Genomic DNA, 24,849 nt, shown 5'->3' with positions numbered 1-24,849 from the left:
TAAAAGTATGTTGTTTAATATCCACATATTTGTGAATTTTCCAGTGTTTCCTTCTGCTGTTGATTTCTAGTTTGTGATCAGAAAAGAAACTTTGAGAAAAAAATCATATTATGTATGGTTCATCTTTTTTTTTTCCCCCTGTCTTTTTAGGGCCGCACCAATGGCACATGGAAGTTCCCAGGCTAGGGGACAAATCTGAGCTGTTAGCTGCTGGCCTACACCACAGCCACAGCAATGCCGGATCCTTAACCCATTGAGCAAGGCCAGGGATCGAATTGCATCCTCATGGATGCTAGTCAGATTCATTTCTGCTAAGCCACGATGGGAACTCCTTTGTCTTTTATATTGTTGACACTTCTTTTGTGGCCTAACATATGGCTGTCCCGGAGAATGTCCCATGTACATTTGAGAAAAATGTATATTCTGCTCTTGGGCAGAGTGTTCTACAGAACTCCGTCTGTCAGTTACAGTTGGTCTACAGTGTTGTTCAAGTTCTCATTCCTTATTAATCTATTTGGTTGTTCTATCCCCTATTGAAAGTGGGGTGCTGAAGTCTCCTGCTAAAATTGTAGCTCTGTTTGTCAGTGTTTGTTTCATATATTTAGGAGTGCTATTATTTGTTTTATATGTTTATAATTGTTTTATCTTCCTGGTGAATTGACCCTTTTATCATTACATAATATTTTTGTCTCTTGTAATAGCTTTTTGGCTTTAAGTCTGTTTCATCCTCTTTTTTGTTTGCATGGAATATCTTTAACTGTCTTTCATTTTAAATCTATGAGTGTCCTTAGATCTAAAGTGAGTCTCTTATAGATAGAAAATAGTTGGATCCTGTTTTTTCCATCCATTCTGCCAATCTATGACTTTTAATTGGGGAGTTTAATCCTTTTACATTTTTTTTTTAGCTCCACCCACAACATGCAGGAGTTCCCAGGCTAGGGATCAAGATCATACTGAGCCACAATAGTGACAACATCAAATCCTTAACCACCAGGAAACTCCCAAATCCACTTACATTTAAAGTTGTGGTGCAGCAAAAACGAATCCAATTAGTATCAGAGAGGATACAGTTTCGGTCCCCAGCCTTGCTCAGTGGGTTGGTGATCCAGTGTTGCCACAAGCTGTGATGTGGGACCTGGCTTGGATCTGGCGTTGTTGTCGCTATGGCATAGGCCAGCAGCTACAGCTCTGACTGGACCCCTAGTCTTGGGGGGAAAAAGAAAGTGATTACTGATAGGGAAGGGCTTACTATTGCCATTTTGTTATTTGTTTTCTGTACTCTTAAATTTTGTTTTTGTTTTTGTCCCTCATTTCCTCCCTTACTGCCTTCCTTGATTTGTTTATTTTCTTTTTAGGGACATACCTGTGCATATGGAAGTTCCCAGGCTACGGGTCGAATCAGAGCTGCAGCTGCCAGCCTATGTCACATCCACAGCAACATCAGAACCGAGTAGCCTCTGTGACCTACACTGCAGCTCATGGCAACACCGGATCCTTAACCCACTAAGTGAGGCCAGGGATCGAACCCACAGCCTCATGGATACTAGTAAGGTTCTTAACCCACTCAGCCACAATTGGAACTCCTGTTTTTAATTGATTTTTTTTTTGTAGTGATACATCTTGATTCCCTTTTCACTACCTTTTGTGTATATTCTTTAGATTTTTTTCTTTTATAGTTACCAGCAGGATTACGTACAACATCCTCAAGTTTTTACAATCTATTTTAGACTGATACCAACTTCAGTATTGATTTTGCTTTTTTGTTTTTGAGCCCTTTGTATGCACCAGGCATTACATCAAGCATTCCACATTTACCTCATTTTAATCCTTTGGTAACCCAAGATACAGTTATGACCATAAGTGTTCTACAAATGAAGAAACCAAAACACAAGGAGAATAAATAATTAACCCAAAGTCACATAGCTAGGAAGTAGCAAAGTCAGAATTCAGTTTGGTCTGCCACACCCTCCCCCATGTTCCACTCAGCACCATGAACAGTCTGAACTCATGTTTCCTCTGCATTCATCAGTCAGGTTGGGTAGGAACATGGTTTTGTTAAAACTTGTAGCTGACTAGTCCCATTCTTTTTAAAACACCTAATTTATGGCTTTTCTTTTTATTTGACATTTAACATGGGTAAATATGCTAACATGGAAATGCAGGAATGGTAGGTAACAGAGTTGTGACTTGAAAGTATGTACGTAAAAATGTTTTCTGAAGTTTAACATAGCCTACTTGTAGAAATTTTCCTTAAAATTGTTAAAATTTTTCCAATCATGTAGGAAAACTTAGAGCTATTCATTACAGTAATAAGTATACATTTAAAAAACATTGTAGGGGGAGTTCACATTGTGGCTCAGTGGGTTTAGAACCCAACTAGTATCCATGAGGGTGCAGGTTTGATCCCTGGTCTAACTCAGTGGGTTCATGATCTAATATTGCCGTGAGCTACCGTGTAGGTCACAGATCTTGCCTGGATCCTGTGTTGCTATGGCTGTGGCATAGGCCAGAAGCTGCATCTCCAGTTCGACCCCTAGCCTGGGAACCTCTATATGCCTCAGGTGAGGCCCTAAAAAGCAAAACAAACAAACAAACAAAAACACTGTAGTTTTGATTGTAGGGGGCTATTTAATGATGAATACCTGTTTTTCTTCTTCAATAGTCTACTGCCAGAAACATTAATCGGAAGTATGTGCTCCACTCACCTGTTGATATTTTATCGCCAAATTCTTGGAGATGTGCTCCTGAAAGACAGGATGAGCATGGACAGTGCTGGTGAGAAGTCTGCAGTTTCCTTATGCACAGCAGTGCATCTTGCTTTGAGTAAATGTAACCTGTGCCAGCCTTTATTTTCTGCTTCTGAAGGTGATTTTTGGAATAAAATATTTAGAATAGCATCAGCGTCTAACAGTTGCCTCAGGTGCAAAGCATTGTGCTCAGTATGCATCCTGTGTGAGCTGAGTACATGTTCTGTCCTTTACAATACACATATTTTCACATTTCAAATCCTAGAGCTTAGAAACCCTGAAACTCAGATATAATCGTTATTTTAATTATGATGTCTTTAATAATTGTTAAAGACATTATTAATAATTATTCAAGACATTTACTAATGTAATGTCTTTAATAATTTTTTTTTATCACATGTTTGGTCTGTATATCATCTTTTGGGGAAGAGACCAAAACTGCCCAAAATAACTGGCTCTTTATGCAAGAAGTTTTGAAATCAGTAAAATGAGTGAATCTTGGTAGGAGGTACCCAAGTATCTAGTTTTATTCTCGCAGCCTTTTTGTAAGCTTGAAACTTTTTCCGAGTAAAATGTTAAGTAGTTTTTTAAAAAGTCAATGAGTTGTCACACATGTTTGGACTTGCACAGAGATAAGCATGTGTGGTAAGAACTGCCTCCAAAAAAAAAAGTTTAATTTTATTGGACATTCTTTATTGAGTGCCTGCTATTTGCCAGGCATTACGCCCAGTGATGAATGAGACAGGCCCCGTCATCCCTACCCTGGTGGAGCAACAGACCAAATGCAAAATGATGTGAATAATTCTTTTCAACCTTAAGTGTTCTGAAAGGAAATACACTTCAGAAGGCCAGGCTTCTCTGGACGAGAAATATTTCAGACCAGACCTGAGAGAGGAGTTAGACACATGGGGAGATGGATGGGGTGGATCCTTCTGCATAGATAACCCAGCATGTCTGAAGACCCATAGCAAGAAAACCAGAGTATGTTGGACTGAAATTGAAAGCAGGTGTGTGGCTGGAATAGAGTAAGAGGGAGAGCCCATGACAGCCTAGCGCTTGTGGACAGGGGGGCTCATGGTTAAACCTGAGCGCTGGCCCTGGAGCTTACCATCTAGGTAGGTAGATAGAAATGGAACTTGGAGACAGATGAGCACCAGCATTTCTCAAGGAATAACTATAACTCTAAAGGAAGGGCAATGTGAGCCTTTTCATCATCACTTGCCTTTCAGTTTATTTCAGTGACTCTAGGAATGACCATAGGAAAACTTCATGAATGACTATAGGAAAACTTCACTGAATGACATGACTTCTTAAAGAGGATAAGGCTTATTAGTTTTCCTATATGTAAGCAGGCTACTCAGAATTTTTGACTTGATTTGAATGTGAACATCAAAATAAACCTGGGAAGATCTACAGGAAGGATTTTTCTCTCCTGAGGACACAAGATTATTGAAGTTCTTTGCCTTGCCGTTTCTGAAGTGTCCTTCCTCTTTGCACAGCCCTTCACGTGCCATTGTTGATTGTGAAATATCAGTATCCTCCTGCACGGTATTTAGGCATATGGCCAGACTCCCCAATTCCTGATTCCTTTGGATTTCATTGGCTACCACCCAGCAGCTCCAGGCGGAGGCCCCTCCCTGCACAGCAGTGGACAGGAGCCAGGCCTGAGCCACCCACCTCCGCCTCCTTCCCCCTGCTTCCTGTTCCCACTTGGCTTGCCAAGAGCTTGGATGCCTCCTAACTGGAAGGTTTTTCTTACCACACCACACTGCAGTCAAGGGAGGAAAGAGAAGTTGGAAAAAACCTAGAAAGAAGAACAAAATTTCCTTGTCTTATTCTGTTCAGAGCCACCTTACTCCCACCCTAAAAGCCCTGTCTACTTGGTAGCAGGCTCAGTGTAGAACTTCCCAGGGTATGGCTGTGGGCAGATGGAGGTTCGAGGGGGCAGCTTCCAGCCCTCCTCGAGGGGAAAGTGTATAGAATGGGTGATCAACAAATCATGTGGCACAACAGCTTAACCTGAATGGCTGCCGTTATGTCTGCTACAGTAAAGTACATTGGATGAAGTTTGTGTAAAGTCCCTTTTGTTCTTTTGTATTTCAGATTTAATTAGTAATCCAGTACTGGCCACTTTCCCCAAGCTGTTAGAGCAGCCGGACATTATGGATGCACTCAGGGTGAGTAGCACGCATCCTGATGGAAAGCTGACGGGTTCTGAAAGTGGTTAGATACACCGCATTAGTGAGTTCCAACACCTGCTCAAGGATGTTGTCGTTTCTCCCCCTATCTGGTTGGCGTCCCCCGATCCCTGTGTGTTATCTCGCTAACCTGGTCTCATCCTTCCTTTCTTAGTAGGAATGTTACTTCCCCAGGCCTGCCTTCCCTGACCCAGTAAACAGATGGAGTGCCTGCTGTGTACGCCATTGCAGTCTCTTCCCTATTATCTGTGTCTTGACTTAAGATGGCTAGTGATTGTGTCCTAAGAGCAAAACTCCAAAATGGTTTGGTAGATAAACTGACTGAGTTGTCAGGGGCAAAGGCATGCCTATCATTTTTTTAATGTTATTTTATTATTTTGGGGGCCTACACCCATAGCATGCAGATGTTCCCAAGCCAGGGATCAAAGCCATGCCACAGCAGTGACCTCAGCCACAGCAGTGACAATGCTGGATCCTTAACCTACTGAACCACCAGAGAACTCCCCCATTTTTATTTTAATTTGACATATGTTACCTGCTCTATGAAATAGCAGCTGGATGTTGGGTTGAACCATATGAAATCTCTAATTTTTAGCCATTTTTTGGCCTTCAAAAATGAGAGTTTCATAAAGTTCAACTTAAATATCAGAGTCAACAAAAATTAGAAGACCTGTATATCTTCAAGGCAGATACTCAGGTAACATAAGTGTGTTACAGGGGATGTGTAATCCAGCACCTGAGGACTTAAAGAGGGCAGCAGGTGGGGATCATGATAGTGTCCTCGGTGAGATGGAATAAAAGGCTGGGCACCAAGTTAGGCCGCTGCACTGAGATGGGAGTGAAGCCATTACAGGTGGGAGGATCAGCATGAGCAAACATTTCGAGGCAGTTGTCCTTGAGAAGAGCAGGTGACCCTGTTTGCCATGTCGGATGTCGTCTTTAGACAGTCAAGGTCAGTCTCAGTCCCGTTTTGTGGGTGAGGAGTATGGCAGGTGGTGGACAATCCCTGAAGGCTTTTGCTTTAGGAGAAACTTGCCAGCACAGAGAGGTGGGAAAGCACAGGTACCAGAGGGAGGGAGCGAGTGATGATGGGAGGTGACTCCTGTTGATAAGGAGGGACAGGGAGGGCCTGCGGGCCTGGCAGCAATGGAAGGAGGAAGCAGACACCTGCAGAGATTTTTATTTAACTTGGATTTCATTTGCTAGTTTGGCTGGAGTAGGGGTGTCAACAGTGACAGCAAGGTTTTAGCAAAAAGATGTAAGAAAATGTTCATGATGTATAGTTACCCACAACTTCAGACACATTCATTTGGCACTATAGTTCGATAACGCAGAATTTCTCGTTCTTCCCCTTTGATGTCATAGTGTTTGTTCATTGTATAAAATATATATACATTGATTCATTCAACAACTATTTCACAGGGGCCCACTGTGGCTAGGACACCATGGTGGGCCCTGGAAGGTCTCTGATTCATACTTTTATGGGATTCATTGATCTCTGGGTTTTTTATTTCTTCAAAGAAGCTTTTGTGAAACCTTGTGACCAGATTGGAAATATTTATTTGCAAAGCTGTACTGTTTTCTTTCTCCCTGAACATTGTCACCATCTCAGCAGGCAGAACTGTAAAGAAGTATGGTATTGGCAGTTTTCTATTTTCATGACTGCCTTACCATAAAAGCTTTATGGGCTTTTTTATTGTTCAGGTGCTGTGTTGGTGCAGTTTATGTGGATGTGTTAGTGTTTCACTGATTCTGTTCTTAAACTAGTTTCGACTTGTAAGAATTATGGGCTTCTGAGGACTCTTTCACTAATGCACCCCCTAGCTGGTCTGGTTCTGGGTTGTGAGCAATTGATGTCTAATGAGAGAGTCACGTTGTATACGTGCAGGTTCGGTACCTCGTCCGTAAGTTTAATTACAGGGTGAAGTTGCAGAGGTGGGGCAAAGACTTATGAATTCTCAGATTAATGTAATATTTCCTTTTGCTTTTTAGAGTTCCTGGGCTGAGAAGGAGAGTTCACTGAAGAGATCAGAGAAGGTAGTGTGGTTGCTCACCCTGAGTGCACCCGTGCACAGAGTTTGCTGCACATTCTAATCATGCCTCTTTTTTAGCCCAAGTAGTGATGGTTGTAATCCCTCTTTTTTTTGTCTCTTTTTGTCTTTTCTAGAGCCACACCCATAGCATATGGAAGTTCCCAGGCTAGGGGTCTAATCGAAGCTGTAGCCACTGGCCTATACCAGAGCCACAGCAATGCAGGATCCAAGCCGAGTCTGTGACCTACACCACAGCTCATGGCAATGCCAGATCCTTAACCCACTGAGCGAGGTCAGGGATCGAACCCGCAACCTTATGTTTCCTAGTCGGATTTGTTATCCACTGAGCCATGAAGGGAACTCCCGTAATCCCTCTTGACAGTTAAACTGTGCGATTACAGTTGCAAAGACACCTTCCAAGAAGGTGGATGTTAGGTTGAACCATATGAAATCTCTAATTTTTAGCCATTTTTTTGGCCTTCAAAAATGAGAGTTTCATAAAGTTCAACTTAAATATCAGAGCCAACAAAAATTAGGAGATCTGTATATCTTCAAGGCAGATACTCAGGTAGGTGTCATAGGGGACATTGTGGGCAACAGAGAGAAACATTTGATCAAGACAGTCGTGTCACATCACTGAGCTTTATTGAATGGGGGGAAGTTTCTAAGACAAAATGTCCCCAGTTGGCTCTCAGACTTCTCTCATTTCAGACAAGTCCTCTAGCTCTCAAAGTCCATATCAGGTAAAGAAAAGGAGGAAGAAAATTGGTGCAAGCTATTGCATACATTAGAAAATGCACGGTTTCCATTGCTTCCATTGCTGTAGGGCAAGGTCATTACCAAACAGAGCCCCCAACTGTCAGTGGTCAGCAAGCAGTGGCTTGACTGCTCTAATCCGAGATTAACAAACTTTCTGTAAAGGGCCAGAGAGTAAATATTTGCAGCTTTTCAGGCCACTGTGGTCTCTGTCTCCAACACTCAACTCTGCCGTCATAACACAAGGCAGCTACAGACAATACAGCTACAGACAGTACAGCCCTGAGCAGGGTTATTTTCTGTAAAACTGTTGGCACGGCTGCATTGGGCTCATGGTCCATGGTTTTCTTTGGACTTCCAAACTTTTTTTCTTTTTTGAGCTTTTTGTTTGTTTGGTTTTTGACCACACCACTAGCATGCAGAAGTTCCCAGGCTAGGGATCGAACCCAAACCACAGACAGCAGTGACAACGCCAGATCCTTAACCACTAGGCTACCAGGGAACTCCTAATCTGAACTTTTCATTATCCTCAAGGAATGTGAGAGAACAAACAAAGACACTAAAAATTGAAGGGGAAAAAGTGAACATATTATGTCCTTATTTGAGCTTCCCTTTGACCCAGAGTGGCAGATGTAATGCTCTTCTAGCTCAGCAGTGGGCAGCAGGTGCTGGGCCTTCAGCCTGTGGAAGCTGACTCTCCACACACGGCCTTCCTGGAGGGGCCGTCTCTCTGCTGCCATTCCCCACCCCAGCTGTCAGAGCCAGGCCACCAACCAGTGTCAATGGGGCTCCTTTTCTGGAGAGGACCTGACAAACAGTCTTACTCCTGGGGGCTCCTTTCTCTGGATTTCAGACGCAGTGCACTTGTCGCCCTTCTCCTGAAATACCTTGTCCTAATTCCATTTACCTGGAACCACACCCTCGTCCCCAGGATTAGACTCCAGCTCGCCCATCTCCCTGATGGAATTGTGCAAGTCGGCCTGGTCTCAGGGAGCCCCTCACAGAAACTCAGAGAGAACCGCTCATGTCTCCTGCAGTGACTCCTGCCTGTGTCCCCAGCTGGTTCAGAGCCCATTACCTGCCAGGCACTGAGGGCACCTCCATCTCACCCCCTAGCCGGCTGCTGTTAGCAGAGTTGATAGAATGTAACACTTGGAAAGTGATGACATGGCTCCATTCACAGTTGGTGGTGCTGGTGTTTTCCCAGAGTGACAAGGAGCTCCTGAAGGCTGCATTCCTCCTGGTTTACCACGACTGTGCACTCCCGCTTCTTCACTCCACGCTCCTGCCCCAGCTCCGGTGGGCAGAGGAGGAGAGTGAGGCTGCCCGCTGGAAGGTCATCACCGACTTCCTTAAGCAGAACCAAGAAAACGACGGCGCCCTCCAAGCTCTGCTGTCACCAGAGGGAGTCCATGAGCCTTTTGACATTTCGGAGCAGACCTATGACTTCTTGGGTGAAATAAGAAAGAACACAGCCTGACAGTGGTGGCCCTTGACCCTCAGCGCCCGCCCTGAGTCTGACAGACCCTCCACAAAGACCCGAATAAATGACAGAACCGCAAGTAACTGTCACATTATAACTTAGGCTTTATGCGTCTTTGTACATGCCACATTCTATAAGAAATATTTATCTGATAATTCGAATTCGTGTTAATACAATAAAATAAAATTTTAGAAGGAATACTGTCACATCTAAATTTAAAGAGAATTTTTTCAAAACCCAACTAATTTAAGTTGACTGTATCTGCAGATTTATATAAAAGCAAGATTTTATCAAAAGCTAAATTTATGATTATTCAAGAAAGTGAAAATTTAATCCACAAAATAGAAGATGTTTTCAAATGATATATATGATAAGTATCTAGGATCCAAAATATATTAAATACCTGAGTTTTGCTAGAAAAATTTATGTTGTGAAATGAAAGGGGGAGATCAAAGAAATCTTTGAGAAAGTTATGTTATTAATCACTTAGTCTATTATATGAATGCGGTTTACTTTAATTAGATATTAGAACTTAGTTTTACCTTTTCGAGTCCATATAATTAGTGCTATTAAAAAACAAACAAACAGGAGTTCCCGTTGTGGCGCAGTGGTTAACGAATCCGACTAGGAACCATGAGGTTGCAGGTTCAGTCCCTGGCCTTGCTCAGTGGGTTGAGGATCCGGCGTTGCCATGAGCTGTGGTGTAGGTTGCAGACGTGGCTCGGATCCCGCGTTGCTATGGCTCTACAGCACTGATTCGACCCCTAGCCTGGGAACCTCCATATGCCACGGAAGCGACCCAAAGAAATAGCAAAAAGACAAAAACAAACAAACAAACAAACAGAAAATGTCCAGGCTTTGGGAAATAAGTTAACCCACCCCTGTACCTGACTGCCCACAAATCGTCCCAAGCCTTCACCATTTTGTTTTGTTTTGTTTTGTTCTTTTTCTTTTTTGCTGCCCTGTGGTATATGGAGTTCCCAGGCTAGGGATCAGATCTAAGCCGCAGTTGCCACAGTTGTGGGAGTGCCAGATCCTTCACCCACTGTGCCAGGCCAGGATCGAACCTGTGTCCCAGAGCTCCAGAGATGCTGCTGATCCTGTTGTACCACAGTGGGAACTCCCCAAGCCTTTGGTGTTAATGGTAACAGTACCGCTGGCGTTTATCAGGTGCCTGCTGTGTGTGTTCTCATTTAAGTGGATCATCCTCACGACTATGGGAAATCGCACAGGCTTGCTCCTGTATAACTGCTGAAGAGATGGACTGGGCAGATGAAGTCATTTGCCTTGGAGAGCAGGTAAGTGGCATAGCTAAAATACTGAGTAAAGATACCCTGTATAATCTTCTACAGCCTAAGACGATCCCTCATCAGTGCGAAGATTTAAGAATTGCAGTGAAAATAAAACGTGAAGAAAAATAGGATCAAATTGGAGTTAACCCTAAATTATCAGAGTGCCAACTGAGAAACTTTTTTTGACAGTGTGCTGCCTTTGAAAAGGTGTTTACTTTTAGAGATCCATTACTTGTGAGATGCCTGGGCTACATCTGACTTAGTTATTAGCTTATGCTAAATCCTGAACCGAAACTTCACCTGGGCCTTCATCTCAGAAATTAACGTGGTCTGAAAGGGCTCCCAGCTGCAAATGTCACCAGAGAACTTGGCCTTGGAAAAAAGATTTCACTGTGTTCTCCAAGATCTGGTTTCCAGAGATTCTCTCCCTCTACCCCCCCCCACCTCTCACCCACCTCTCAGGGAAGCGTGTGAAGCTCAGTGTCCAGGCACCATTTATCTGCCATCGTGATGGGCTGCCAGTCCCCTTCCCAGGTGGTACCTCCCCATCTACACAGGAGCGGGCTTCCCGCCTTTGCAAGCGGAGGTGGCAGGAATGTGTACAGGGCCTCCCCATCCGCCCAAGCTGTCTCGTCATAGGTGTGGTGTGAAGGAACATGAAAACATGTCACTCCCCACTGTGAAGGTCATTTTCCTATAGACTCTTTAATTCCTAACTTCCACCTTTTTTCTAGTTTTCTAATCGTTTAGCTTATTCTTAGCATCAGGCTGGGGAGCATTTTGAATGAAAGAAAATATTGCTGGTGAATTCCTTTCAGTGAATGCACAGCACAGAGAGAGGGAGCTTTCTTTAGAGGGTGTTTTCACAGACTGTCTTCCGTATTCATTTGCGATGTGTCATGATTGACGAATGTGGGCAACTTCAGAGTGTCTGACACATACGGAAAACGTGGAGACTGGAGAGAAAAGTTCCAGTAATGCTTAGGCCCCAAAGTGGGGCTAAAGGCAGTTAGTCTGCTTGGAGGGGACGTTCCCCCAGGGGCGAGCAGCCTTGCCATCTAGAGACTCAGCTTCTCTCTTCAGTCAGCGGAGGCTTTTTTTTTTTTAAACAATGAAACCTCTCTGGCTTTTTCAATGCCACTTTTTAGCTTCCAAAACAGGAAGAGGTTGTCGAGGAGCCAAAAACGCCCTGGAAATGAATCCTGGGGGGTCTGTGTCAAGGAGCAGAACTTGGCAGCACACAGCTGTGAGCCGAGGGAGGGGAGCAGCAAGAGGGTGGCAGGAGCACAGTGCTTCCTTCTTGGTGGGGGCAGGGGTGGGGGTCCCCGACACCAGACCCATTGGGGGGAAGAGGATTCTAAACCGTGAATGATGCTGCCCACATCTCCTACACCAGCATGCTGTAGACTGAGCATCAGATTTGTCAGGTGTGCTGGAGGTGGAAAATGTTGCAGTTCCCTGGCCTGGGTGGCTGGGCTGGGGCACGTACTGCAGAGCAGGTACGACCTCAGTTGCCAGTGGTTTTATGGTCTGAGATTGAGGCCAGAACAGCTCACAGGGACTGGTAGAAATGCATCATACCACATACAAACGGATCAGGTCTGAGTGGCCAACCCCGAAGCATCTGGGAAACCCTCAGGGACCAGGGAGGGGCTGGAGGGGTCACCCGCCAGCCCAGGCCTCCATTGGTATGCTGTGTTACAGGACATCCTTTGCCGTGGACCTCTGACTTCCTCTCATGGGAAGTGGTCCAGGTTGTGAGGTTTTCTCGGGGTGTGGAGGTCACCAGAGCTGGCTGTCACCTAGCTGCTTTGTGTTCTGTTTCCTCAAAACAGAGCATCCAAGACAGAACCCTACTGACTCAAGGCATCCAAGGTTTATAATCTCCTGTTTGCTCATTCACTCATTCGGTGTGTATTCTCTGAGCACCTGTCCCAGTCCAGGCACCACCTTAGGCTTTGAGGACACAGTGGAACAGCCCGAGAGGATCCCCATTCTGACTTACCAGGCATTCAGTGGACCAGCCGCAGACTGCTCGAGGGGCCTCTCATTGTGTCTTTCTGTTGCTGCAACATTGAAATTCCAACAATCCTGTAGATGAGGCATTAAGAGCAGCCAGCACCAGGTAAGCAGAGGCTCCATCCCCCACTCTCTAAATGCCCCCATCCCCCACTCTCTAAACGCCCTCATCCCACATTGGGGAGCAGATAGCTCCCGCTCAATTCTCGGATGAATCCCTCACTATCTGAACTGTCCCCACTCACTGTCTGAAACTCAGGAATACAAGGGTTTAATAACATGTGGGTCCCGGGAGTTCCCTGGTGGTGCAGCAGGTTAAAGAACCAGCTTGTCAGTGCTGTGGTGCAGGTTCAGTCCCTGGCCCCCAAACTTCCACATGCTACAGGCACAGCCAAAAAATAAAAAACATTTTAAAGTACCCCATGGATCCCTCAAGATCCAGACTTGCTGGCTGAACCTCTGATATTTGAAGGCAGCAACTGAGGAATGAGATTTGACGGGGAGGGCTGGGAGGAGACATCAGCGATGGGGAGTGAGTTGCTGTGTCCTGCAGGGTAGGAAAACGGAGGCCTCGGCCTCTGCGACTCTCGGTGACTGAGCCTGAATGAGGGTCTCGCAGGGGTGCGGGCAGCAGAGTGAAAGGGAAATGAGAACCGGTGAATGGAAGACAGCTCGGACTGGGGACTTTGCGGTATGGCTGTCATTTAGTCCATTTCTCACACTCTGGAGACAGACTGAACCTTAACCTTGCTCGTTCAAGTCAGACTTTGCCAGCAGGGATTAACTTGGCAGAACTTTGTCCTTTCGAAGAGGTCTCTTCAGGAGATCACAGAAAAGGCTCCAGGCTTTCTGAGCCCTTCTCCAGGTAGGTCTCACTGGATGACCCAAACATTGTCGTGTTGAGTCTGTCCTCTGCCTGGCAGCTGTCCCTTGATGCTGAAGCATCCTGTGTCTGCCTAGACCTCCCTCCCTGGCTTCGGACACTGGGAACCAAACCAAGTTCTGCCTGATAACCACAGCTCCATTAACCACAGCCCCCTCCCCAGCCTGGGCCAATCAGTGCATGCGTTGTAACTCCCCCATTTGAGAGTCGAAGTGACCTTGATTTGTAGAGACAGGAGCTGCTGTCCAGCCATGTCTAAATCAGGCTGGAGCCAGTGGGACATATGCCCGGCATCCATAGACTTTTCTCCTGGTAGCATCACTCCTCCTAGAGGAGCCCCCTTTACATCACATACACACACACACACACACACACACACACACTCCTTCATCACAGCTCCAGGATCCATACCCAGCTCCCTTGGTCACAGTGACTGGGATTGGGAATGGACCAATAGCAAGCAAATCCCAGAAGATTTACTCACCAGGGCACTCTCATTACCTGCCCAGTGTAGCAGGAGAGGTGAGACCTAGAGCTTCTTTGTGCGGCAGTGATTTTACTACCAGGAAGTGAGAGTCTAGAGCTGTGTGTACATGGGGGTAGTGCTGAGTGAGGTTCTAAATGAAACCAACAGTAGTGACAGTGACAGGCAGGGCTGACATACAGAGGGGGTCTAGGTCTTGGTAGCATTATTTGAGTCACTGGATCAATCCTCACCTAAAGCCAACATTCCCCCAACTTTTTACCCACCTGAGGAAATAAATTCCCTTGGTTGTTAGAGCCAGGTGGGATGGGTTCATCTAACTCTTGCAATGGGAAGAATGGACACACTGTCTGTTCTCTTCCCAAGTAGCTCTGGCTTTTTCCTGGCCTGCCCCAGCAATCAAAAAAAATATTTTCTGAATAGAAGGTGATTTATTGATGGGGAGAGAGTTCGAGGGGGAGGAGTCAAAAAAAGGAGATATGCTGTTGTCTCTAAAGTCTTTCAAAAACATTTATTGAGTGCTTGCTGTGTGCCAGGCAATATTCAATATGAACAAAGTTACTGCTCTCCTGAAGCCAAGACCCTAGGGACGGGCAGGGGCAGGAGATACACAATATGCAAATGAATCAATAAACCAAAATATTGGGTAGTGATAAGTGCTGCCGCAGAGAATCAAAACAATCCAGTGGAGTTCAGCTTCTGGTCAACTAGAGATGGCTGTTCTACACCTTCTGCCCACTAAATGCAACTCATGCCCTGGGCAGAACACATGGAACAGCTGTCTGAGGACTCTGGACAAGAAATAAAAGCAAGCAAATTTGAGAAGGAAACCAGAATTTAAAATACTACTAAACTGGTGGTGAGTTTCTCATTTTTCCCCCTCTAGTACCTACAGGCCTGAGCTCAGAGACAATATGAAACCCAGCACTGTGCACAGGATAGTCAAAGCCATCTCCAGAGAAGCCTACCACTGCTGGTCAGAGAAGTGGGAAACAGAGCTCGTTCAGGTCAGAGAGAGTGTAGAAACCCCCTGTTTATTTGTGGGTTCCCCCCCCATTCTCACCTGCCCCTGCCCCTGCCCCGCCCCTCCCCCCAGGCAATCTAGTGACAGTAGGAGTGGCAATGGTGGTGGCAGCCAGATAGACAACTAAACTCTGAGGAGGGGAGCCCTCCTCTCTGACCAAAAGAACTGTGGTCCTAAGAGCATGGGGGGAAATCCCTGTTGTGTACATTCTTGCTCTCACGCTGTCTCTCTTACACATACACACACACACACACATTCTCTCTGTCTCACACACACAATTTCTGTCTCTCTCTTGCATACGCACACATTCTCTCTCACATACACAACACACATCTTGTCTCTTTCTCACACACATGCACATTCGCGTGCTCTCTCTCTCTCTCTCTGTATAAATATATCTTGTTGCTTTTTGGCAGAGTGCAGCAGAGAAAGTAAAACCCTGGCTTTACAGCCAGAGGACCACGGAGAGGGAGGAGGGGTCAAGGTCTCCTAGGAACTAGAAAGTGTTGGGGGATCATGGGAGGAGGGAGCTAAAGAAAGTGATCCCACAAAGCAGTGTATGAAGGTCACAGCTACCCCTAGACAGCATATCAAAGGATTTTAGAACTGAGCTCCTCGGTCCCAGACCAGGTCCAAGACCAGCACACACACCAAACAGATCTGACTAGCACCGCAAAGTCTTACAGCTGATATAAGTTCAGGTGGTTTCACACCGGAGAAGGCAAATAGCAACTTGCAACCTGCATCTCACCAGGCTGGTCACCTCCAAACAAACCAAATCAACATTTCTTATAGGATTTAAATAAGACCCATAATCCCGTAACGTAATATTCAAAACCCAAGATACAATCTGCAATTACTTGAGAGTTGAAGACCTGGGACCATCTCAACATCTCTCAAAGGGAAAAAAACAAAAAGACAATAAGAGAGATACTCTGAGATGACCCAGTTGTTGGAATTGAGACGGTTGCACAGCTGTTAACAGTCATGCTCCAAGGAGTAAAGGCAGATCCCCATGAAATGAATAGAGAGATGGTCTCATCAGAGAAACAGATGATACAAAATGAACCAAACTGAAGTTTTAGAAAAAAAATGTAGTCACCAAAATGAAAAAAATTAATTGGATGGACTCAATAACGATGCAGATGATAGAAAAGGCAGTACACTTAAAGGCAGTTCAAATAGATCAACATAAATCAGTATAGATAGATCAGTTCAAATTGTCCAACTAAACAGCAGAAAGGAAATGGATTGAAAGAAATAAATCCTTAAGAACTTATGGAACAATCCAGAGAGGTCTAACATTCTCATCACCATAATCTCAGTAGAAGGGGAGAAAGAGCGTAGTACAGAAAAGAAGGGTTTTTGAGGAAATAATGGCTGAAAACTTCTTAAATTTGATGAAGGACTTAAAGTTACAGATTCAAAAACAATACACTAGGGGAAAGCCATGCCCAGCCATAGCAGAATCAAACAATAATATTGAAGACAAGGGAAAAAGTCTTGAAAGCAACCAAAGGGAGAAAATGCCTTCAACATGGAACACTTTGAATTACTATGAATTTCTCATCAGAAACCAGAAATCAGAAGGTAGCAGAACTTTTTTTTTAAGTGCTGAAAGAAAAATAAAACTGTCAACCCAGAATTCTATATATATTTTTTCTGTCTACACCTATGGCATGCAGAAGTTCTGGGCCAAGGATCAAACCCAAACCACAGCAGTGACAAAACCAGATCCTTAACCAGCTGAGCCACAGGGAACTCCTAGGTATGCATTTCTATTGGAAATATCTTAGGAATGGCATTGTGGGTCATGTAGTATGTGTTTCCTAACAGATACTGTCAAACTATTTTTTGAAGTGGCTAAACCATTTATATATCCACCAATGTATGTAAATACAGTTGCATTGCCAGACATACAGGAATTCATTCAAAATCAGGCAACACCCATCAGTGGAGTTAGACATCAGGGGAGCAGACTTTTGGGGAGGAGGGAGAGAGTTAATTAATTGGGTGGAGACTGGCAACGTTCTAGTTCTTGCTCTGGGTGATGGTTTCATGGTCTTGCACAAAATGTTCTGTGCATTTTTCTATAATCATTCTATGCATCAATAAAACCATTTTGAAATGGTTTCTAAAAGTCAGAAAGGAAATATTAGCAGAGGAGGTGTTGGTTTTCTCTGGAAAGGAGCACCAGCAGAGAAATGATCTCAGAATTAGAATTAGATGAACAAGTACTTGTAAAACATCTGCCATAAGCCAGACTGCCCTGGATGTTTTCAAATATACTATCTCATTTCCTTGCCCCAACTAACAAAGAAAATGCAGGCAATGATAATAGTGATTAACAGCACCAAGTACCATGTGAGTTATTTGGGGACATTCTTTTTTTTTTTTTTTTTTTTTCTTTTTCGGCGGCACCTATGGCATATGGAAGTTCCCAGGCCAGGGGTCCAATCAGAGTTGCAGCTGCCAGCCTGTGCCACAGCCTCAGCAAAGCTAGATCCGAGCTGCATCTGCAACCTGTGCTGCAGCTTGCAGCAACCCTGGATCTTTAACCCACTGAGCAAGGCCAGGGATCAAACTCAAATCCTCATGGACACTATGTAGAGTTCTTAACCCACTGAGCCACAACGGGCCATTTCAGTTTTCTAATTCTAATTCTCATGAGGTAGAAACCAGCAGGCCTTTGCAGAGGAGTCTGGAAGGCCCTTCTGAGATTGCCATGCCCCACAACTCCACATCTGGCTTCTGACCCTGTCTCCAAGTGTGTTCATACCCACGGCCCTAGTGAGGCCTCCCCTGGGCTGGAAGGCAAAGGTGTTCCTCTTAGAATTCTAAACTTCCTCCCTCTTGCAATGTCACTGCCTTTGCTCCATTGTGAATTTTATAGTTTTCTTATAAATAGCCTGTAGAGTATGCTGTACTTTGTCACATAGAATAAAACATTGCTTGGTTAAATGTAAAACATTTAAAATATGCCAAATTTTTCATATTTTGTTTTGTCATATCTTCCTCCCTCATCCCCTCCAGGGATGGGCATCCCCTCCCCTCCACCCCAGCCTGCAGAGGCAGGGAGGCGGGATATGGTGTCACTGTTGTGGCTTGGGTCGCTGCTGCAGCAGGAGCACCCCCAGCAGACTCTGGGGCACCAGGCCTTTCTGCAGGGTGGCCGATTCTAAGGCAGATATGAAAAGGTTCCACACCTCCAGGCCTTTGCTTTAGAGGGAAAGGAGCCACTGGGTCACAGCCCCAGAGTGTGGCCAGCAGGTGGGCGGGAGGCAGGAAGGAACCGTGGAGGCACGGGGTAGGGGGGCGGACCCAGTCTGGAAGCAGCACCCAGCGGCTGGGCCCTTCTCAGGCGCCCCTGGGGCAGATCCCTCCCAGACAGGGAGCCTCTCCCTCTGCTGGTGAGGATGAGAGGAGAGGAGGAGGGTGACAAGTGTACAGAGAGAGAAGGCAGCACCACGCCCCCAGGATGTGATGGGACCTGGAAGTGGCAGCGGCCCCTCTGCCTCTGCCTTGAGGCCACCAAGGATTTTGGTGGGAGCCAGGCAGCAGGACTGTCAGTGACCAGCACTGTGACCTTGACTTGACCTGGCAGATTCTTGGTCTCCTCACAGAAATGGGGGCAAAACAGCCACATGCCGGGCTGGGGGGCACCAGAGTTGTCTGCAGATTTCTTGGCTCCTAGTAGGTTCTCAATAAACTATCCTTGTCACAAGGGGCTCAGCCTGTCCCCTGGGCACTGGCTTGGGGTGGTGGCTGTAGCTGGCCTCCCCCGGATTAACACGCCCGGGATGCAGAGCTTCCTTGGAAGGAAAGTACAGGAAGGGACTCCCGCTCCCTTTCCTTAGCGGCTCTGCCCCCGCCCGTCTGATGCACAAACCGAGTTTCACTGAGGATACTCTTGGCTGGAGCCAGTGGAAGGACCTGCTCGGCTGGAACGTTTTCTTTTTTTTTTTTTTTTTTTTCTTTCCAGGCGACGTCCTATGGGTGTGTCGGGCAGGAGGTGATATTTGACGGGCTGCAGGCGCGGGCTGTGGAGCCAGGGCACCAGGCAGTGGGTGAGAGCATGGCCTCCCGGGACCCGCCCGCCACCACCTACGCTCCGCCCGATGTGCCCTCAGGGGTCGCACTATTCCTCACCATCCCCTACACCTTCTTCGTGCCAGAGCTGGTGAGTGCGGCCGTGGGGGCCACCTGCAGAAGGTTGGGGGGGGCGGTGCTGCCGGGAGAAGCCGACCTGGAGGTGGAATCTCCCTGGAGAAGGGGGACCAGGCCTGGGCTGCCGTGGCCTCTGATCTCCCCCATGGGGCTCAGGGCCCCTCCCTGAGCTTCTCTGGGCTTCTGCAGTACAGGGTGGGGGCTCCTCCTTCTGAAACGAACCCCCCTGGGGCAGCTGGCCAGGTGACCTGGTGATCAGAGGTTTGGGGGAACTGCTCCAATATCCTGGGTCCTCAGGAAGATGCTGGGAATAGACTTTTAATTACATGGTTTCTGTTTTCCAACTACTTGTCCTTTGTGCTTTTCTGAAGTTCAGAACTTCTCAGAACTTCTTTCTTTCTGAGAGCAGCTCTTCCAGTATTTTCTTCATGGTCATTTCTTCATTGTTCAGCTGACTTTGAACTTTGACTTGTGTGGACTCCCCATGGGAGATGGCTTATGACCACATCTGCCATAAAACTGTCCTGTGAAGCACGCTGGGTGTTTTCAGCTCCATGCTACTGCCTTCCTCTTCGGGTCCCTGCAGCTGAACTGGGACCCCAACCCCTCCCGGGTCCACAGTGTTCAACAGAACACTCTGAGCCAGCTGTCACTGTGTCCTTTGTCACACAAGTTTGTGTGATTAATTGAAGGCAGAGTTTATTTTGGTTTTCAGACACTTTCTGAAGTATCTAGCTTTACCAGTCCTGAACTGGGCAGCGCTGCCCCCGTGGCAGGGAGGAAAAGACAGAAAGTGGTTCCAGCTTGCAGCTGGACCCAAAGGCCTTCTCACCCTGTCGTCCGCCTGGAAGGCCAGCCCCACTGAGCAGCCTTTCCGCAAACTGGCTAAAGAGGGAAGCCAGGCAGGGTGGGCCCCGCATCTGGCTCCAGCCGAAACCCCACAAGAAGCAGGTTCCTTCCAGGCCTGCCACCTGGGGACACAGTGAGGGCATTCTGCCAGACAGATGGGTCTCCGTGCTCCTGTGAGTTCTCTGTGCCAGGCCCGGGCATGCCCCTCACAACCACAGGAACGTCCAGGGCTGGGGATGACTGATGCCTCTGTTTCCATGGACCACATGCTCAAGTCAGTCACACCCACCCCTGGCCACAGGGCCACTGCCCCCATGCCCCACCCCCCAGGCTTCCCGTCTGCCAGAGGGAGGCTGGAGATCACTTTCTCCCTATAGTTAGACCAGACTTGGGAGGGCGATGGTCCTGGGCTGGGCACCAGCAAGGAGAGGCCATTGGACCTTGTCACATCAGGGAGGGAGGGGTCCAGACCTTCCCTAAGGAGGCGACATTGCAGCTGAGCCTCAAAGGATAGGCTGGGGGCCAGGAGAGGGAAAGGCCTGGAACCCAGGAGAGGCCAGCAGGGCAGGAGGCGAAAGGGAGGGGCTTCTGGAATCAGGAAAACATCCTGCAGTCACTCGAATGGCCACCTCTTTGGTGCACCCACCCCCACACACTGGGCTCCTGCAGACAGAATCCCCCAAGGGAGGAAAGTGAGTGCTTTGCTGGCTCCGGGGACTGAAGTGCCTTAGGGTGTGGGATGCTGTCACTGATTCAATTTCATTCATTTATTTTTCTTTGAAATAATTTTAGATGTATGGCAACACTAGTAATAATCGTACAGAGAGTCCTCATAGCCTATCTACTCAGCTGCCCTTCAGGGCCACAGCTTACATAGTTCAACCATCACAGACAAGGAATTCACATCAGGACTGTACCATCAACTGCCACAGTGAACCTTGTCCAGGTTGTGCTGAATACCCCACAAACCTCCGTTTCCTGGTCCAGGGTCCAGTCCAGGATTCTGCATCACGTTTGGTCGCCATGTCGCCCTCCTCCCTCCATTCTGGGCCAGCTCCCCCGTCTTTGTCTTGACACTCTTGAGCAATGCTGATCCGTCATTTTGCACAACGTCCCTCCATTCAGCTTTGTCTGATGTTTCCTCCTCGAAACTTTAGTTTTAATTCACAAGTAATCCTTTTTTCATGGTCGAACTTAGAAAATGCAGAAAGAATTGTCATCCATATAGATGCCTATATCCATATATGTACACACGTGTGTCTGTGTCACAGGGTTATTCTGTACATGCTCTTCTGCACCTGCTCTTTTCCTCCAGGAGCATTCCTGGCGTGAAAGCTAGACCAGGTATGTCTGGGGTGCAGATGGGGATGTAAATGGGAGAGGAGGGGAGACTGTTGAGTTGGCGGCCGAGTCTGATGCCAGGAGACATTCTGGGCTGGAGAGGAAAGGGCAGAATCGGCCTTGCAGAAGCCCCTCTGTCCCTGGCCGCCCAAGGTGCTGACCACAGAGTCCCAGGCCTTGGGGCCTCAGGTTCTCAGCCTAGGGCCTAAAGCATCACAGGCAGGCCTGTGCTTTTCTAAGGCCATCAGTCCAGAGCGTGGATGCTAAAGCTGGGAGCTCAGGGCAGCCAAAGGGGGCAGAGAAAGTGAAATCCCTAATCTGGATTCTGAGGTTGTCCATGATAGGGGTGGCCAGGGTGACATCGGAGGTGACTGCAGGCACACCTCCCTCCAGCCACTCTTTCCTAAGACAGTGAGGGCCTTCCACAGGAACGAGGGGCCAGACACGCAAGGAGAGCAGAATTAAACAAGGGCTCCCCTGAGGCCCCGGGCCACCTCTGCTGCCAAGAGCCTCCAGCTCTTACACATCAGTGACGATGACGTACGAGGTGGCACAGACACCAGGGGGTCTGCATGCTTCCTACCAACTCTGCTCCCCACAGCCCACTCTTACAGATCTTTCCCAAATTGCTTTATCTGAGAGTCTTTAACACTAAAATGAACATTTAAACCTTTTTTGTCATGGAGTTCCCATTGTGGCTCAGTGGTAACGAACTCAACTAGCATCCATGAGGACATGGGTTCGATTGGTCCTGCTCAATGAGTTAAGGATCCAGCATTGCTGTGACCTATGGTGTAGGTCAGAGAAGTGGCTCAGATCCCATGTTGCTGTGGCTGTGGTGTAGGCCGGCAGCTGCAGCTCTGATTTGACCCCTAGCCTGGGAACTTCCATATGCCACGAGTGTGGCCCTAAAAAGACAAATAAATAAAGCTTTTGTCATAATTATAGATTGACAGGCACTTGCAAAGATAGTTCAGGGCTGTCTCCGTGCCCTTCCCCCAGTGTCCCCCAGTAGTCACATCTTTCATCACTCTTTATAACGATATGGACACCAGGTGACTGATGCTGGAAAGCTGTCTGTACTTCCATACCTTTTTCCCATGTGTAGTTTCCTGTAACCACCGTCATCAAGACACAGAAGCATTCCATCCCACGAAGATCTCCCTCCTGCTCCATTTTGTAGTCACCCCACCTGGTCCTCCCTCACCCCTGGAAACCATTTATTCTGTCTCTATACTTCTGTTATTCCAAAAAAGTTATAGAAGTAAATGAAGCCACTCAGTATGTAGTCTTTAGAAATTGGCTTCTTCCGCTCAGCATAATGTGCTTGAGGTCCATTCAAATCATATGTGTATCAGTCATGTCTCCTTTTCATTGCTGCATAGTATTCCATGGTGTGGATTTACTGTGGTTTGTTTAACCACTGACCCATCGAGAAACATTTTGGTCCTTTGCAGTTTTTAGCTGTTCTAAATAAAGCTGCTGTGAGTGTTCATATACAGGCTTTTGGGTGGATGTAATTTTCACTTCTCTGGGGAATGCCAGTGAGTGTGTGTTTACTGGTTTGTATAATGTGTATACTTGGTTTTCATTAAGAAACTGGCAAACTGTTTTCCAGAGTAGTTGTGCCATTTTATCTTCCCACCTGCAACAGATAAGGCTTTTGAGATTTAACATTCAAGTTTGTATGTTGCTCAGTTTACAGTTGAATTCAGATTTCTCATCTGAAAACAGTATTAATTCCAAAATGTAATCTCAAAGTGTGAGGAACCTTTGAATCAGGGCATTTTAAGAGGAGTAGAGACGCTTTCTCCTGTCTCTTCCATTCAGTGAGTGTGGGAGCCCACTGGTTGCCAGCGCTGAAGGGGCTGGGGACCAGGTGACTCACAGCCCTACTGCCTCGCTCTTCTTAGCAGATATGCAGGCAGCAGGCTTGGGGGTCACGTGACTACCCGATTGCCTGCCTGGTGTGAGGTGGCGCATCAGCTACTTTACAAGATGAAGGTGGACACAGAGCTGACCCAGGCAGCTGTGACTGAGGGAGGGAGGGCTTCATGAATGAGTCCAAGCAAGTCTATTAACTTCCAACCTTTTCACTTCTTCACTTATTAATTAGAAACTTGACTAATTACAAAGAAACAGCTAAGAAGGCTTCTAGAGAGTCAGCCAGTTAATCAGAGATTTGGACACTCTGTTCGGCCTCTGTTTTCGGCTTTTTAACGTGCCTGCACAGTGGTCAGAAGGAATTACTTGACAGCGCTGCCCCCACCCCCACCCCCGCAAGAAGCTCATTTCAGAAGGTTCCAGCTTCACTTTCTTGTCTTAGCCCAGCCCCCAGCTTCACCTGCGCTGCAGCCTGCCTCTTCTTTTACTCCACTTATATGTAAAAGCCTGTTTGTGAACTTCCTGAGCCCTGGCACTGTCTGTCAACTGTGTGGGGCCAAGAGGGAATCAGGGCTCATCTCGGGCCTGGCTGAGGCCAAGCGCCTTCCCTTTGTTGGAACACTCCTCAGGATGTCACGTTTTCTAGAAGAAGTCCTTTCTCTTGTTTTCCTCCGCTCCCCCTTCAGTTCTCCATACTTCTGCAGAGCAGCAAAGTCAACTCAGTGTGCCCCTTTTTACTCCGTCTTTGTGGCATCTGTCCCTTTCTTCATTCTACGCCCTGTCCCAGCCTCGCCCCAACCTTGCCATCCTCTGCGGGAGAAGGGAACCAACAGCCTCCATGCCCAGGGCACCACTGAGTCCCAACAGAATGATGCTCTGGGAGGCCCTGGAGGGCTGTGACAGGAAGGGAGACTGGGGCAAAGGGAAGGAAAGTTAGAATGTGGGGCCGGGGTCGAGCAAGCCCCTCCCCTCAGAAGAACAGAGGCAGGGCGTGTGGAGAGGAGTCGGAGATCAACCTCCCCATCTCCAGGACCCACTTTGACTTCCCAGGCCCAGCCCTGACCCTGGGAGGCCCCCAGCACGTTCGGGTTGTGTAAAATTGAATCAACTCAACAGGGTAAGCCTGGCTCTGCTGCTTCATTGCTGTGAGACGCTGGGTGGGTTACTTAACCACTCTGAGCTTCAATAATGAGGAAAGCAGCAGCAAAGATCTCCCAGGTCAGCTCTGGGGTTTCAGTAAGGACCCTGACTAGAAGAAGCATCAGCACCGGACAACTGCTCTAGAAACGTGAGCCCGTCCCACGTTGGTGGTGGTGGTCATATCCGGTCTCTCACTAGAAAGCCTGGGTCTCTTGTGAGCAAATTCCAGTTGTAAACCAGCAAATCTTTACTGAGATGCTACTGTTGCTCCAGCCCCACGCTTTGCACTCAGGCAGAGCCAAGAATAAGGAGGTAATAACAGAAGGGATGTGGTTAAGTCATGGACCCTGTCTTAAGGGAGTGATGCATGAACATTGACGAGCACCCCAAGATAGGAAACAGGGTAGAAAGTAGGGGTGTACAGCCACACTTGCCGAAGGCTCCAGGAGCTAGAGAAGTTGTCAGGACAAGCTCCCTCAGGGTGAGGGCTCGGCATTCTTAATGGGTTTGGATTAAGAGATGAGATGTTTGCTTGTTCAGACTAGGACT

At 47.1% G+C, this 24,849-nt stretch overlaps 2 protein-coding genes across 5 annotated transcripts in view; both read left to right on the top strand.

Moving 5' to 3' along the window:
* NPHP1 (nephrocystin 1) overlaps nucleotides 1-9,423 on the top strand; it is a 61,416-nt gene extending 51,993 nt beyond the window's left edge. For 2 of the 3 annotated variants that reach the window (XM_013995825.2, XM_013995824.2), the window contains 4 exons: nucleotides 2,663-2,775; nucleotides 4,851-4,924; nucleotides 6,938-6,982; nucleotides 8,942-9,314. In XM_013995825.2, coding sequence (XP_013851279.1) covers nucleotides 2,663-2,775; nucleotides 4,851-4,924; nucleotides 6,938-6,982; nucleotides 8,942-9,214 — 505 coding nt within the window. In that variant the 3' untranslated portion in view covers nucleotides 9,215-9,314. Of the gene's footprint in view, nucleotides 1-2,662; nucleotides 2,776-4,850; nucleotides 4,925-6,937; nucleotides 6,983-8,941 lie in introns of all 3 variants that reach the window. The other variant, XM_013995823.2, reaches the window with a different exon arrangement.
* Nucleotides 10,514-24,849, top strand: part of MALL (mal, T-cell differentiation protein-like) — a 35,443-nt gene continuing 21,107 nt past the window's right edge. Inside the window, exons 1-2 of one of the 2 annotated variants that reach the window (XM_021085752.1) lie at nucleotides 10,514-12,634; nucleotides 18,902-19,099. In XM_021085752.1, coding sequence (XP_020941411.1) covers nucleotides 18,995-19,099 — 105 coding nt within the window. In that variant the 5' untranslated portion in view covers nucleotides 10,514-12,634; nucleotides 18,902-18,994. 2 annotated transcript variants of the gene reach the window in all.

Source organism: Sus scrofa, chromosome 3, assembly GCF_000003025.6.
Source record: "Sus scrofa isolate TJ Tabasco breed Duroc chromosome 3, Sscrofa11.1, whole genome shotgun sequence".
In the NCBI taxonomy this organism is placed as follows: domain Eukaryota; kingdom Metazoa; phylum Chordata; class Mammalia; order Artiodactyla; family Suidae; genus Sus; species Sus scrofa.
Note: the sequence above shows the minus strand (reverse complement) of the source record. Positions and strands in the feature narration are given on the sequence as shown.